At 45.8% G+C, this 15,875-nt stretch overlaps 1 protein-coding gene and 1 pseudogene across 1 annotated transcript; both read right to left on the reverse strand.

The window, feature by feature from the left end:
- Positions 1-535: 535 nt before the first annotated feature.
- Positions 536-7,073, reverse strand: LOC115249132 (polypeptide N-acetylgalactosaminyltransferase 3-like). Its single transcript, XM_029833556.1, has 11 exons — positions 6,539-7,073; positions 5,850-6,369; positions 5,110-5,282; positions 4,424-4,573; positions 4,041-4,275; positions 3,840-3,957; positions 3,486-3,686; positions 2,229-2,360; positions 1,898-1,999; positions 1,668-1,820; positions 536-1,589 (listed from the first exon to the last, which is right to left on the reverse strand). Exons 2-11 carry the CDS (start codon positions 6,344-6,346, stop codon positions 1,476-1,478), a joined length of 1,875 nt encoding a protein of 624 aa, XP_029689416.1. The 5' UTR covers positions 6,347-6,369; positions 6,539-7,073; the 3' UTR covers positions 536-1,475.
- A 694-nt stretch (positions 7,074-7,767) lies between these two features.
- LOC115249136 (tetratricopeptide repeat protein 21B-like) lies at positions 7,768-15,875 on the reverse strand (annotated as a pseudogene).

Raw genomic sequence — 15,875 nt, forward strand, 5'->3', positions numbered from 1 at the left:
AGTCCTGCATGAAGACAACTCCCTATATTTACTGATTGGCCCACGTTGTGCAGCTCCCAGACTTGTCAGGCAATCAGTGGCATCAACATAACCAACAGTTCCTATAAATTGTGCCAAAGCATCGTTAGAAAAGGCTTGATATGACACTGCATCCCATGAACTCGTGTTTAATTTTCCAGTATTTATTGATATATACAAATGTGTATTTATCGTGGTTTACTACGTCTGTATTGAGTAAATCATCTTCAAATGGACTTTTGTTTCATGTTGGTTGTAATTTGTAAAGCTTCTTGTACCTGAATTATGTTTATTCTGTGAAATGCATATGATTTAGACATTTTATTCTGCTTTTTGTGCGATGGAAATTTAAACTGTACATAGAACATTAATGTCAGTTGTTTCATTTTTAACATGCTTTTGAAATAAATTTCATTAAAATAGCCGTGAAAAGTGTCGTGAATCGCGGAGATGCAGGCCATTTATGTATTGGCCAAACGCGCCCCCTTCTGGCCATCAGGAGAAATGACACCGCGGCTCTGCTTCAAATGCAAATTTATTGCCCTAAAAAACTTAACTTAATAAAAACCAAAAAATCCTCACACATTCTAAACATGATCCAGCAAACTAAACAACACCGAAGCAGGATGTTGCATGTAAACTAGACTGCAAAATATATTTAGAAAATAAATCAGTGGTGACCTCTACGAGACAACACTAGATCAAAAATGCACAGAAAATTTCACTTTGGTCCAAACGGCACACTAAAATATGGAAACAATAACAAGAAATCAACCTGTCACCACCATGTTCTCAGATACCAGTTTATTAACCTTTTAGTGCCAAGAATCCCTTTATTCAAATGAATGACACCTGTGACATCAGCTTTATATTTTAAAATGAAGAGAGGATCTAGAAAAATTAGCAAAGTTTTCAGAAATGTCAACTAATGGAGCCTCCAGATTAACCATCCAAAGGAATGTCTCTTTCAGGATTCAGATGACAACTGAGCTCTGGTAAAATAAATACTCATCAGTTTGGAGACTGACATTAAAATGTTCATTAAATTAAAATAAAAAGTGTTTTATCTGCATCCATGAATAAATCTCCCCCGTAGAAGCCAGCGCTTAAACCTGGGACGTCACTACTCCATCATCTCCGCTCATACACGAAAAACATGTCAAAGGCTGGAGAGACAGAAAACTTTCCATCAGTCTTGATTGGAAACAAGCAGCGAGCGGGTCACATGATTCAGGGTCTTTGGTCCTCAGGCGACCAACTTGAAAACCTCTTGAAATTTCTTTTCTGAAGCTAAAACATGTCGGTCTCCCTACATAAACCCGCAGGTGCAAAGGCACATCAGCAGTTCAGTATTTCGTTGTATATATAAAAAAAATAAAAGAATTGACCATCTATAAAAAAACTGCATGTTAGCTGCACAGTGGATAAGACGAGCCTGCCGTAGAGGGGGAGTCATTTCAGCTGAAGACCCAGAGCTGGTATCTGTCCATGGGGTTGCAGGCAGCCAGAAAGGGACGCTCCTGACGGGCGCTCAGACACTTGTTCAACTCCGGCATGTAAATTAACCGATTCTGTGCGGCGAAAAGACCTTAGTTAGTTTCAAAAGAGACGTCGAGCCCTTCGCAGAGCAGAGAGGGGATCAAACTTACATCCTTTAGTTGCCATTTTTGCTCTGCTCCTACTAATGTGTTCCTGCCTTTATACTGGCATTCCTCCAGCTTCACAGCCCCCGCTGCCCCGTGCAAACACAGCTCCTTCTGAATGTTGTGTCGAATCTCGTGACGTGTGGAGTACTCGAAATACTGCAGCGAGGGAGACAGAAGTCAGCCGCCGGCCAAGAAATCACCCGGTTTGTCCCAGATTTGAGATTCTCACTGACTTGGTTTCCTCCTAGTCCGTGACACGGGTACATGATCACCCTTTTCCCACCCTCATTGTTCTCTCCAGCATCCAGACACGAGTCTTTGCCGACATTTTTTACCTACGGAGGAGGATTGGGGGGGGGGGGGGGGGGGTGAAAGGAAACAAAATGAAAAACTAACATGCGGTGCAAGCTGTTCAAACAACGTCAGTCTCCGGAGTGCTTTCTGTGGTGTCAGATTGGAACTGTACAATAGCCTCTGGAGATCCTAAGTGGAAACCCACTGTGGCTAGACGGAGCGCTGAGGTTTGGAAGGGACACAGTTATTGGTGAGCGTGTGTGATCTTACTGAACCAAAGCCGAGTGGGTTGAGATCAGGAATGAAGGCTTCTGGGTAAATGTTCTTCAAATACCAAGAGAAGCTCTTGCACTTCAGGCGTGCGCGGAGGTCCATGCGCTGAGAAATGTCTCCAAATGCCTTCTGTTGAATCAAGGAGCAGAGAAAGGCAAACCAATATTATCGGTCAACACGTGCACACAGGATTTCTTGTGATAATCTTAAGAAAGGAGTACTTCAACAGTGTGGAGGCTGCTCTTTCCTGATGCAGCACCTCGCTTTTCACAAAATTTCTTACACTTTCTTGTGGTCCAGCTGATCATTAAACAAACTGGGAATGATGCAAATGTTCAAGCGAAAGACGCATTTATTCATAAAAAGTGACACGAATGGTGCAATGTGTGTGTGAGGTGTCAGGCAAGAATACAGGCAGCATAAAAATAGCATAAAGCACATTTTTGGCAAAAAAAAGTCACCCATATAAATCTGGAGAATTGGTTTCATGTGGTTTCATGTCTTTCCTACACATTTTAAGCAAAACTGTGATTAATGCTGAAACGGAAAATCCTCTAGCATCGGGAGCCAGGCTTGCTAAATGCTAATGTTTAGCGCAGTTATAACCGCCAACTGTGTTCCAGTCTGACTCCTTTTGTAAAATAACCACTGGCCAGTGCTCAATTACTGCTCCTTTAAAACCGAAACACACATTTAACAGGCTCTGCAGGCACCTCGTGGTCCCTCTGGAATAATGAGGGAACTTGCATAATGACGAGTGTAACGCTCATGCTGGTGTGCACTGATAGTTATTGGAGGATTCCTTGAAGCTGTTGATGATAGCGTGTCTGTTTGAAGACAGCAGGGAAGGGCAGGCCCCAGTCTGTGAGGTATAGCCCCGAGGGAACTATTTAGAGTTCCTACAGGCCCATGTGTTGGGAACCGCAGATTGTCTGGTAGTTAAAAGAGTCCCTTTATTGTCTAATGTTCTACAGCCAGACTTTTTCTTCTTATTTCAGAGGAAAAGGTTGATTTTCAGAGGTCTCCAGCAAAGTACAACCACAACAGTCGGCGGCTGTGCTTCTCTCCGCCAGTAAGGCGTGATTAGACTTAATGTAGGTTTGTATGGGAGGTGGATTTGCTCAAACTTGTCCGGAGGGGAGGACAATGAATGGTCTTAAGAATCAGGGGGGATGAAGGAAATGTTGGGAAAGCAATCGACTGCATCTGAACGGATCGCCGGGGCGGGAACAGGAAGTGCACTGGAGTACATACGTCTCGGACCAACTGCGCCGCTTGCTGGTTGCGCCGGTAAAAGATCTCCTTGTAGTCGTCCATCCACACCTCCGCCAGACGCACCTGGTTGCGGGAAATCACCTGCGTTCCTTTGGGGAAGCTGTGCGGGCTCTTGGTGCGGAATACGTGTCCCACGATTGAGCAAGGAATAATCTCCAGCTGCCCGCCGCACTGCCACACCTGCATGGAAAAGAGGCGTGTGGTGACGCGCACACACAAGCGCTTTGTAATCTGTTGAGACGGACTGAAAAGTAATTAAGGCTGTTACTGCATTACAACACGCCCTGCGCGGTGGTGCGCACAATAAGTCCTGAATAGCTGGCGATGGCTTACCCGGAAGGACATCTCGATGTTCTCGCCGCCCCATATTTCCATGTGCTTGTCATAGCTGCCAATCTGGTAGAAATAGTCTTTAGAGATGGAGAAAAGGCCGCCAGCGAATGTGGGCGTCCTGCAGACAAGTTTTCATCAGAAAACGGCTTCAAACCAAAAAAAAGGGGCGTGCGAGGTTGAGTTTCCGCAGCCAGGCGTTACTTGATTGGGTAGGTTTCGTCTTTCCTCCTTCTCTTCTCGTGATCTGGCAGACTCTCCCAGCCGAACGCCAGGCTCCAGTCGAAGTTGCCCCGGTTGTGGTTCTGGCCGTACGGGGACGGCTTCACGAACTCAAAAGTGTTCAGGTCGATGGTGGTTATGTCGGGACTCACGACGGCGCTGTGGTTCTCGGCGATCCTGGCCAGCAGAGGCTCCAGCCACCCGTTAAAGCATTCGCCTGCGACAGGTGCGCAACAGATGACGTCTCAATACAGGAGCCTCCACGTGGCCGACGGGCAGGTAAAGCCACGCCAACGCAAAGGCAAACAGTGCAGGGTTGTGGTCAAAGGGCGAGTTCAGCCTCGTGTGAACTGTTGGGCACCTACAGTGAGCGTCAAGGAAGGTGAGCGTGTCGCCGGTGGCAACGGAGGCCCCCAGGAGCCGGGCGGTGATGAGCCCCTTCCTCTCGCGCTGGCGGACGACCTGGACAATGCTGAGGCGCTTCAGGTACTCGTCCAATTCGTCCTTCAGCGCCTCTGAAATGATGCAATTTCTGTTAGTCAGCGGTAAATATGAGACGTAGATAAGAAAATACATCATTCTAAACATACTTGGAACATATTATGCAACACGTTAGAGGCTATGGTGAGTTCATTATTTCGACCATTTTTCTAACTTCTAAAATTCTTCAATCTCCATCAAGCAAACAACTATATTGCTATAAACTGCATACATGAATAATTTCCCTTTTTTAACCCCCCAGCTCCAGTGACAGCCCGCTATAATAAACACTCTTATTATGCTGTGTCATCAGCTATAGAAGTTCAAGTGGATCGTTATTTTATTCATAAGACGTTTATAAACCCTTATACGTAACCCTAAAGGGGTGTAATCTCTTCTGTGGGGCAGCAGACAGAAGCTCCGGCGGTCAGGTGGACCACGTTAATTCCTTCTCGGAAAGTATTCACTAACTGCGCCGCTTCCCGCCCGGACCTGCTTCGCAAGTGTTTTCGGAAAAGTGCCGAAGTGCCGCCCCCCCGCCCAGCGTGGCCCCAGAGGAGCTGGTCCTCACCGTCCTCGCTGGCGTCGTCCACCAGGATGATCTCCTTCAGGAGGATGGCCGGGGAGGTGTGAAGGACGCTGTACACGGTCCTCAGCAGCGTGCTCCAGGCCTCATTGTGAAACACGATGATCACGCTGGTGGTTGGCAGGGGGGGGCACCGCATGAAGGTTTGCTCAATACATCTGTGGCAAAGAGAGGGGGGAGAAAAAAAGCACAAAGATCTGACTGTCCTTCCCAGCTCCCGAGTGACACCAGGCTGGTTATTACATCTACGCCCTCTCCCCGGTGGGGTGTTCCTTTCAGCCCCCACAGCGCATGTGAGCTGGCCCTATCACAGGGGCCAAACGTTAATTCCTCTTGATAAGAGGGCCAGAACGCGATCCAGCTTTACGTCTGCGTCCTGTACCCAGCGAGTGCTTGAATGTACGCCGACGTGCCAAACACAACACGTCCCTCTCTCTCAGCTGGCCGCAGCTGGAGCGCGAACGCATAACTCCCGCGTCTCTCTCAGGTCCGACATCGCTGCGGTTCTTACCAGAGATCAGCTGTAAACACACGCGTGTCAAAAGATCAAACGAGTGTGAAGGAGAGATGTGCGTTCGCCCAGGTCAGCAAGAGGTTAACCTTACTTTAATGTGTGTTTGCTTTAAAGTGTCTAAGCTTCCAGAAGTAAAGGCTCCTGTGAGGAGACAGCCAGACAGACAGACAGAACAGACAAACCGGACAGACAGACAGATAGACAGACATACTCTGGGGGTCTGGTGTCTGCTCCCAGGTCTCTGCTCAGGGAAATCCGGTCACTGGCGTACAAATTGAAGCAGTGCTTCTCTTCACCCCTCTGCTTCTCCTTCTGCTCTTCGGGGCTCAGCGCGTTGGTGTGGAAAGGTTTCCCAGCAGCCCCGGGGGCCAGGGGGTCTTGCTGAGGTCGGGCCAAAGCCGACCTGAGTTCAGCAGCGGTGTAGCGGCCGGGCAGACAGGATGCGGCGCCCGCGCTCCCCTGCTGGGCCGCAGGGGCCCTGATCTGCATCTTTGGCATGGAATCCCTGAAGTTGTGGACGGCTCCAATCACCATGTCCAGCATGGTGTCTCGCTTCGCCGTCACCCCCTTCAGCCAGGGGTCCTCCTCTTGGTCCTGGCTCCCTACCTCCCATTGTATGAAGAACACAAAGGTGACAAAGAGCAGGGCCACGGCCACCAGGCGGGCTGGGTGCAGCTGCCTTCGGAGCACTCTGCGCAGAGGTGTCATTCTAAAGGAATCACGGCTGGCAGCTGAAACGACCACATAATTTCTCATTTTAGTGACATGCGAGCAGCATTATAACACTATCTCTATTTAGAGCGAGAAACGGCGTTCTGCTGTAACGTTACGGTCTAGGACTAGAAACCAGAATCAGGTTAAGAAATCTACAGCTTCCCTGGATTCCGTGAGAGCACGTACCATCAGCAGCTCGGTTACAGATCGACTTTTGAAGTGCCCGTTAAGCTGTTCAAGTAAAGTCCACAGATCCACATCCTGCTGCCGCCGGAGATCCTCGATCCGCGTTCTTGGATGCCAAAAAAACTTTTTGGCATGGCACAGAGAGGAAGAAAAAAAAAAAAAAAAAAGATTTTCTCCGCTGCCGTCACTAAACTTCCGTCTAGTTGGATCCAGGTGCGCTCTGCTCAGGTACAAGACGACGTCACGCTGCGCATGCGCACAGAAGGGCCCCGTGGCTCCAAACCCATACCTGGAACAAAATAAAAGCAGCCAGGTGACGACCGAGCAAGACCTTCCGAACTGTGACGGGTTTCCAGTCAAATGGAAACCCTCTCTGACTTGTCCGCAGGCTTTGCGTGTTGCACCGTGCGTGTGTGCCGACTGTGTCCGCCAGTTTCTCAGATTCGGAGCCGCTGTCATTAACAGGATTTGGGAACTGGTCATCCACCGGAACAGTTGCCGGGTTACAAATGACAGAGGAACGCGCTAAAGCTCACGCCGAGTTCGTCGCATCCACTAATCCTCTCACACATGCTCCTCCACACTTTGGAGGGAAAATGGCGTGGTTTTTAAAAAAAAAATCCTGCAGACGTGACTCTGATCAATCAGTCCAATTTTCGTTGCTAGTTGCCAGAACTCACCGAGGTGGCGATATTAATCCTGTATTTGCTGCAGACTCTTCACACACTGGAGCGGAGAGGCTGGCTCCAGCCGCACGGACTCCTCTGCTCCGGAGGCTTTGCGCACACTGGCTCCATCTGTAGTGAATGTGCTGCTTGGCCCTTCCTACCCTACCCACGGCAGGCATCCACTTTATTATCTTCGTTAAAAGTTCACTGCGGGTCTCACATTTCCCCCCCCTGTCACGCCTTTAAACGTGTCTCTGTGAAGACCACCGGTGCAAATGTTACTTCAGAATCAGGAATTCAAGCTTAACGCACTAAAACCCAAACCCTATACCTAAACAGTCAGCTTTGATTCATTTTTTTACATGGCAATATTAAACAATTACTTGTGAAAAAAGCGTGGATCATCGCCGAATGCTTGTGGAGGCTGTTCATAAATACAAAAAAATGAGTCTGTTTCAGCGGTGGTTAAAAACTTTGGCAGCGGGTTCAAACAGTTCAGAGCAGAATCCTTCCTATAGAAATGCTGTTATAGAGTCATGCACAGAAAGCCACAAAGCAAGATCATCTGGAAAAATGAAGGGCTTGATTTTATTTTATCAAGATACACAGCACACACTGACTTTACTCTGGTTCTATTGCGTATATGGTACACAGCTGTACAATAGTTTCATTCGTGATATACTTCAGCAGCTGGGCCGGGTTAAATTCCAACATTAAGATCTCAGAGAAGCGCGGGCCTTGTCCAGGATGTCCTTTCTCATTTTTGGGTAGTTTGGATGAACTGCCAGAACCTGAGAAAAGAAGGAAAGATGAGTTACAGTAAGAAAAAGAGAAGGTGACGTCAATGTCTGAGCTGCAGACACTCACCTTATGGCACACGTCGATGGCATCAATATACTTTTTTGCCTTTAAATAGTTGAACGCGAGCTTGTATCCTGAAATCAGAATTTAAGACGTTGAAGCATTAGAAGTACATTTCTCTGAGAAATGAGGTTGACGTGTGATTTTAGGTGACAGACCAATAGTTGCATTATTCTGATTTCCATATTTCCAGGCCTTTTCATAATTGAGTGCTGCATCATGGAATGATAGCTCTTTTTCCATTATGAAGCCCAGATACTCATAAGCTTTACAGCAAGACTGTGGAAAAAATGATCAACACAAAGACATTAACATAAAAGACAGCCACTTATAAAAGGCCACACACAATTCAAGCTAAAATAAAAGCTTTTTGTGTGAAGCGAGCTACACCGACCTTGTTGTGGCCGAGGCATCTCTTTAAGAGCTCTGTGGCCATGTCGTACTTTCCTGAGTGGACGTAGATGTCTGCCAGGAGCAGCCAGCTCTTCTCAAACTCATCTGCATCCACAATGCTCCAGTTCATTTTAGAGATACGTTTCAGGAGGTTCCTCGCCCGGGGGGTTTGCTTCAACATCATGTAAGCTGTGGCCAAGGCCAACATTGCCGGTACGTGGTCCATCTGAAGGGACCGAGGGGTCCAGGTTAGACAGAATAGATCTCACGTACCTTTAGTAGCCTCACATCAGCTGATGGTTCACTCACCTCTTTGTTCACGATCTCTGTCAAAATGCCCACTGCTCTCTCAACTTTGGCCTTCTGCTTCGCGGTGATGAGGCAGTAGTTTTCCAGGATGCGCAGCTGCACGTGCCCGCCTGGCGTCTGCGGCTTGATCTCCTTCAGCAGCTTCTCGGCCGTCCTCACCGCCAGCTGCTCTGACTCCTGCTTCTCTGTAGAGTTCCTAATGAGAGAAGAATCAGAAATAGATTGGGCAGAAGAACACGAGCCGGTGGAAGGTGCCAACTGCCACTCACCCGATATCTCCCAAATTCTCAAACACTTCTCCCCCCATGGTGTCATTGTCGGGGTTCAGGTAGATTTCGATCATGTTGTAAACGGCGTTTTGACCCCAGTCGTTGTCTTTTCGTGCTTTGTTAAAGTGCTGCAGGGCTTCGTTGGGTCGTCCGGTGAACTGTGGAGCAATCACGCATCTAATCCCGTACAGTTGAGTGACCATCTGCCCACCGTGAGGGATGACTTCCTCACTTACCAAAGATAAAGTCCTTTGCAGTAGTTGAACCCGGGATCAAATTTGGCTCTGGATGAATGTTTTTCAGCCATATCAAGAAATCTTGGAATTTCCTCCAGTTTCCCAGCACGTCTCAGCAGGTCAATGAGACGTGACAACGTCGGGTAGTTGTCTGAAAGCAACACGTGAAAGAGAATATGTGTTTAGAATAACAGCTGATGAATGTGAAAACAATAAATGCAGCTCTATTGCACCGGGTTTGTGCTCCAGGAGTTGTTCAAAGTGGAGGACGACCTGCTCATAATCCTGCTTCCTATACATGATATCAGCCATCATCCTGAGGACAAACATCACAAGAAAAAGGCCCATAGAAATTTGCGAATGATGCTAAAGTGGCAAAAGAGAGTCAAACAAACCAGAGTAGCCTCTTCATTGAACTTGTCTCTCTTTAAGATTGCGCTGCACTGCTGCTGACACGCATCCACTTCGTCCAGATTGAGGTACAACTGTGCTAACTCCAGCATCACCTCAGCAAATAAAACATAGTCAGTTAACTACCACACCAACAAAGAAAAGGTCAAAAAAACTAGCTTCAGACTCTCAAGGGTGCCAGTGCTTGTTACCCACAGCTGCAGTGAGTACACAGGACGGTTTTGATTAAGCCCCACTGACCTTGCAATCAGTCTCACAATACACAAGAGCTTCTTTGTAGAATTTCACTGCTCTCTCATAGCCCCTCTGACTCGTGTAGTGTTTAGCGATTTCAGCGCAGATCTCAGCAGCGCGTTGCTTCTGCATGGAGACGACGTCAGGCTGCTCTAACTGGACCCGCTTCAGCACCTTGGCCTGCACATCTCGAGCCTAATGAGAACACCTCTTCTTTAACATATATTCTTCACAATGTCATGTATTTCAGAAAGTAACCTGGAGTTAGAAAAGTCTGGACCAAACAGCCCAGCAGTGAACAGCACCACAGTAGCAGTGAGACAAACACAGTCGTTTGGATCTGTGTCCAAGGCTGTGCTGACGAGCGTGAATTTAATTTTAATGCCATGGCGTGGGATTAGACTCCAATTTCCTTTCATTTACACCCAATAATAGACTCACTGGGGAAATGATTCACTCACTCTTTCCAAGGTAAGTAAAGCTTCTTCTTTTTTGTCCACCTTATTTTGGATCTTCGCCAACAGAACAAGGTAACGGCAGTCATCTGAGAGTACCTGAAGTTCATTCACTGGGGAAGGAAACAACACAAACATCAGCACGTACATCACTGAAAAGACAACTAGAGATGATGTAAGGTTAATATTTTCATATAAACTATATAAGAAACATTAAGAACATTTATTTTTCTTTATCGAAACATCATGACCTAATGGTGACCCGAGGTCACCATCAGTTAGTCTCGGTTAGACATCTTTACCACCTGCTCCATGGTCCAGAGCCTCATGCAGAACTTTCTCACAGCGCTCAAACTGCTTCATCTTCATCAGCAGCTCAGCCAGATCATAACGCAGGAAGTGAAGTTGCTCAGTCTTCAGGGCTGCTTCATAGTAACTTATGGCCTGTGTAACACCAAGTGTAAGTCAGCGTAGTTTTCCTCCCTCTCCGAATCAATGGAGTGTATCTTAAAGAAGTTTATCTTAAAGAAACCTTGAAGTAGTAGTGAGACTTGATCAGAGCTTTTCCAGTCTTACTGGCTAAAGCAGCGCTTTTGGGGTTTTTCTTCATGCCGAGCTGATACACCTCAAAGGCTTTCTCTGGCTGAGGACAAACATGAAACCTAGTATAACACTCAAAATAAATGTGTTCCTTTCTGATGCCTGAAAAGGAAAGCAGTGAGACGTTTATGATTTCCATCTGTGCCTTACCTCTTGAATGCTAATGTAGGCATCACCTAGTAACAGGTACGTGTGTGGGCTGGGCAGCTTGTCCACCATTTCCCTGGTGATAATACAGAGATCACATCACGTCTGGTGGACTTCTTTTAGGATGACACTTAGTACCGGTATATACAGTATATCGCTTAGTCGAAATTTGACACCTTTAGAGCAGCAATAATCTAACAAAAGTGTGCATGTTCAGAGCATTCAGCTCAGCATCTGGTGATCTAGGGCCGGTGTAGCGTCAAAACTATATAAATCATGTATTCACAATTCAGACAAAACATCGCAAAACCTTTAAGTATAATGTTTCAGAGGATCTCTCCCAAATAAAGACTTCAGTCACCCCCCATTTGTGAGCTTTCAGTTACGTGGCTCTCAGTTACATGCCTACCTGTAACAGCTTATATAGAGAGATTATCCTTTCGATGCTTCAGGAAAATCTGTCCCATTTTCTCCTTGCTTGGACATAGTAGGGCTGATCGGGTGTAATATTTCGGAGCATACTCAGCGCCAGCTCGGTGTCACCTCGGAGCAGAGCCAGGTCAGCATTGGCGACAGTGACACGGAGCTCCTCGGTGTTCCTGAGTACTCGTTGATGGCATCCTGAATCACTTTTGCCGCTTCGTGCTGTAATAGTAAAACAATACACATGTAAATAGCATTTTTTTTTAACACCAGGGGCCAAGCCATGTCAGAAAAAAAGTGTCCCAGAGTTCAGTCGAGGGTATAGGTAAAAGGTTTCAAACCTGAAATGAAACTGAAAATTATGCATAATTCTTATGCCCAAATGTCACGACTTACTTGTTCGCCGTTGAGACCACAGCGCATCGGCTAACTCCAAGAAGACCGAGACACAATCGGCGGGACTCAGCTCCATCTTCCTGCTTTTGGACTGGACGAGGATTCACTTCTGCGGACCCCTGGGAGACTCATGGCCATCTGCAGAGTCTGAATGGCTTCTGTCAGTTCACCCATCTTTCTTTTTAGCCTGAGCCTTGATCAGGTGGTACAACGGATGCTCTCGGACCTGGGATGGAACAAGAAATGATGGGCTATCAAAACATATCATTACAGATAATCTTTAAACTTCTCAACTTTCATCTGCAGTGATATAGTATCTAAAACCATGTTGGCAGGCTAAAAACACCACAAATAAGAGCATCCGTTCCTGGGACAATAACTAGAGAGTACCTGCATGTTCTACGATGCTTCCATCTTGATGGTTGGCTTACCTCAAAGTTACAGCCGAGACAGACCTCCAGAGACTGGGAACAACATGGTGAAGTTACCCTGCAGCAGGTAAATCTGTGCCATCAGCAAATGAGCATCAGCCATACGATGGGGACTGCTCCAGACAGCGCTGAAGAGTACACTGGGCAGCATCTGTATCACCTGAACGACACAGGGTTTAAAGCGATTTTCGAGCTGCACTTGCTAAAATCAATCCGTTTTTCTAATATGATATGCTCACTAGATAGGAATTTGCCTTTGGCGAGCAGGAAAATGCTGTGAGGTAAACCTGGAACCACCCTGTCCACAGTTTCCAACAATGAGGCACAATGCTGGAGCTGAGGAGGAGGAGTTGACCCTGGGCTGGAGGCTGAGACGAGAAACATCAAAATATGTTTTCTAATTCAATTAAGCACACAACTGCAGAAACAGCTTGCATTCCCCCAATATATAAACAATATATATGTGAGGGCCAGTGCCTTTGATGAGTTTCTTGGACGTACCGTTGATGGACACACAGCGAGTACACCTGACAATATCCAGAAGGAACTCAGGGTTCAGCTTCTCAAAGTACTCCACTCCCAGCGGCAGGCCCTGTGCCTTGGATAAGTGTGTATTCCACTGCATCATTCAACAGTTTGGTCACCTTTCCTGCGTCGGCACTTTTTCACTGCCAGAACAGCCCGCAGGTACTGCAGCTCCTAACAAGGTTGAGCAAAAACAACAGACTAAAGAAAGAATTAGAATACTGAAGCTACAGAGACAGTTACTGACAGGAGAGTGTAAAACATGTACTGATCAACTAAAATTAAAATCTGTTACTGCTGATTTTTCCAATAGATTGTGAATCTCTGTGAAAAACTCCAGCTGTTGTTCCGCGTCCTCAAGCTGACCATCAATCAGCTGGCAGTGGATTATACCTGATAAGACCAATCAAATGTACATGCCCAACATTACAATTTAACACACATAAGCAAGGAACCAAAGCACCATAACCTGATGTATTAAAATATTCAGTACCTGTCAAAGCCAAACTGGTCTCATCCAAAGTCATGGCAGTGCTGTACCACTTTGCTGCCTCTTTGGTTCTACCCAGGAGCAAACATCTGGTAGCCCCAACTCTGTGGCAAAATCAGAGTCCTCTGATGCTAAAGAGAAAGCTCTTTCCACCATTTTCACTGTCTGCTCCATCACTTTGTCATTTCGGCCACACTGGAAAAAAAAAAACTCACTGCAGGCTAAATAAGTCTTCATAATAATCACGATCAGACATAAATCATAGAATTACAAATTCAGAAGGGGAAATTGAAAAGAGTCTTACAACACGGGTAAAGGCCAGAGACATCTTGTAAAAAAGCTCAGGATTCTGTGGTTCAAGGATCTCCAGACTGCTAAAGAGGTCTGAAAGGTGCTTTACTGACTGTAAAATAAACAATTTCTGTAAATTGAGCTCGCCATTACAAACTTGATCTGTTTACTTTGAATTTCTTTTCTCTGAAACTGTGAGCTTTACCTCTGTTATATTTCCTTCACTACATAAAGAATACAGAGCTAGCATCCGTAGCGCTTCCAAGTTATTTTTATCCTCCTGTAAAAGTCTGAAAAATTTACAAAATTCGTTAGAATTAAGTTAAATCATAGACATTGAATAAGGTTGGATAGAAAATGACATAGTATTAGGTGCATTTTGCATCGTTGGTTGTAGTTACTGGACACAAAATTTAAAGGCCATGCAAAAGCTGCAAAGCACAAAACATTTACTGTATCCTGGAATGAATCCATGTGAATCATCACCCTGGTTCTAAACTTGGAGCCTGACGCTCAAGGGCTTGCTTTTCCTCCAGGTCTGTACTAATTTACTCCTAGATTACAGGAAAAGGAGTTCTGGTCTGGACAGCACAAACAGAATTTCTTTTACACATTCAGTTATTTTTAGTTGAATGTGTAGTGTTTGGTAAGGCTGGGCTGATATGATTGCATCCCCAGAGAAGATCTCACTATATTAATGCCAATGGTTCCACATTGTTGTAAGACAGAAAGGTAGAAAAAAATTAAAAAGTGTGCATTTTGGAGTAACTGCTACCCATTTAAATTACCTGTGAGCAGCAAGTATTGTTTGCTCCCAGTCTTGAAGGATTAACAGCAACTTCATCTTCTTGATTAGGGCAGGCAAAAACCCTGGGAATCCAACAATGACTTGGTTTATAACTTCCAGTGCTCCTGAGTAGTTTTGACGATATTCATAGTATTGTGCCTGGGATGGAATAAACAACCGTGAATGAGCACGTGACACAACATAAAACCTGGACTTCCAATTTACTCATATATATCAGTTAAGCACCAAAATATCTAAATGCAGAGAGGAAGATGTGACGAGGATTTGCAGCTTATATCTCACCTTTCCCATCAGGCCAAAAGCATCTGTTCTCTCTTTCAGCCCTTCATCGAAGAGTTTTCCAGCCTTTTTTGCATACATATCTTGGCCAGATGTCACATTTACCCAGGCCTTTAGAATAATCCCCTAAAGGGGAAAAAAAGGTCAAACTTTAAAAGATACCAAATACAGGAAGAGCCACATCCTCTCATGACTCCATGAGAAATGCCAAAACTTGCCTCTCTGGCACCATTGGAGAGTTTGATCATCCTATCTATGTACTCTCTTGCTTTATCATTCCGTCCTAGCAACCAGAAAAACATGCCAGCATTGTAAAGACTCCGGGGTGAAGCACTTTTCCGGTCCTCTTTAATCTTTGCATCAAGCTCTTGAACAACTTCTCTGTCTGTTGACATGAAGACACATGCAACAAGTTTATCAAGTGAACCTGTGCTCAAGTCAGCAACTGTGGTACCAAATAAAGAATGCAAGTTTGCTTTTACCTGGGTTTTTCTTTCTTTTCTCCGCGTAGTACAGAGCTATTAGTGTGCACAGAGACACGTCTCGACTGTCTCTTATAGAATCCAGCTCCAGTATAGCCTTCTGAATCTGATCTGTGATCGGATCATTACATCAATCGCGGGACTAGTGGATTTTATCGTGTTGAATTTGTTTTCATTTTTCCCCAAGCTTACCTTGCATGAGGGTACCGAAAGCATGGAAAAAACTGTAGATGGGAACGTTGCCGAAAGTTCTCCGGGCAGCTACAGCAGCGGTAACAGCGTGATTGAAAAACTTTTCGAAGCAATACCAGCTCATCAACGCCTGCGGAAGAAGAAAGAGAAAGACTGCTGTTTTAGGAGTTCTCGGGAAAACATTGACATCTTGAGCCAACGTTCATTTTACGAAACAAAAGCCTAGCGTTCGAAATAGACTACATATGTTGTACATAATGATGATATCTGTGTTTTCCCTACAGATAGTATAGCTCGGCAAATGTTTTTGAAGATCTAAATTTGAAAACCTAGTGGATTTATATCTAGCTGTGTACATGTTAGGTGGTTACATCTTTGTCAGAAACGTGGTGCGTAACTCTGCGTTGCTTTACCAACGTTCCCTCTTCGTCCTCCAT

Source organism: Takifugu rubripes, chromosome 1 (genome assembly GCF_901000725.2).
Source record: "Takifugu rubripes chromosome 1, fTakRub1.2, whole genome shotgun sequence".
In the NCBI taxonomy this organism is placed as follows: domain Eukaryota; kingdom Metazoa; phylum Chordata; class Actinopteri; order Tetraodontiformes; family Tetraodontidae; genus Takifugu; species Takifugu rubripes.

What these genes read in the sequence shown, in the direction of transcription:
- LOC115249132 (XM_029833556.1), bottom strand. Translation starts at nt 6,346, where the DNA reads ATGACACCTCTGCGCAGAGTGCTCCGAAGGCAGCTGCACCCAGCCCGC. An exon ending in GACGAAACCTACCCAATCAA is followed by an intron (nt 3,958 to 4,040) that starts GTAACGCCTGGC and finishes ACTTGTCTGCAG; the next exon opens with GACGCCCACATTCGCTGGCG. An exon ending in CGGCGCAGTTGGTCCGAGAC is followed by an intron (nt 2,361 to 3,485) that starts GTATGTACTCCA and finishes TTGATTCAACAG; the next exon opens with AAGGCATTTGGAGACATTTC.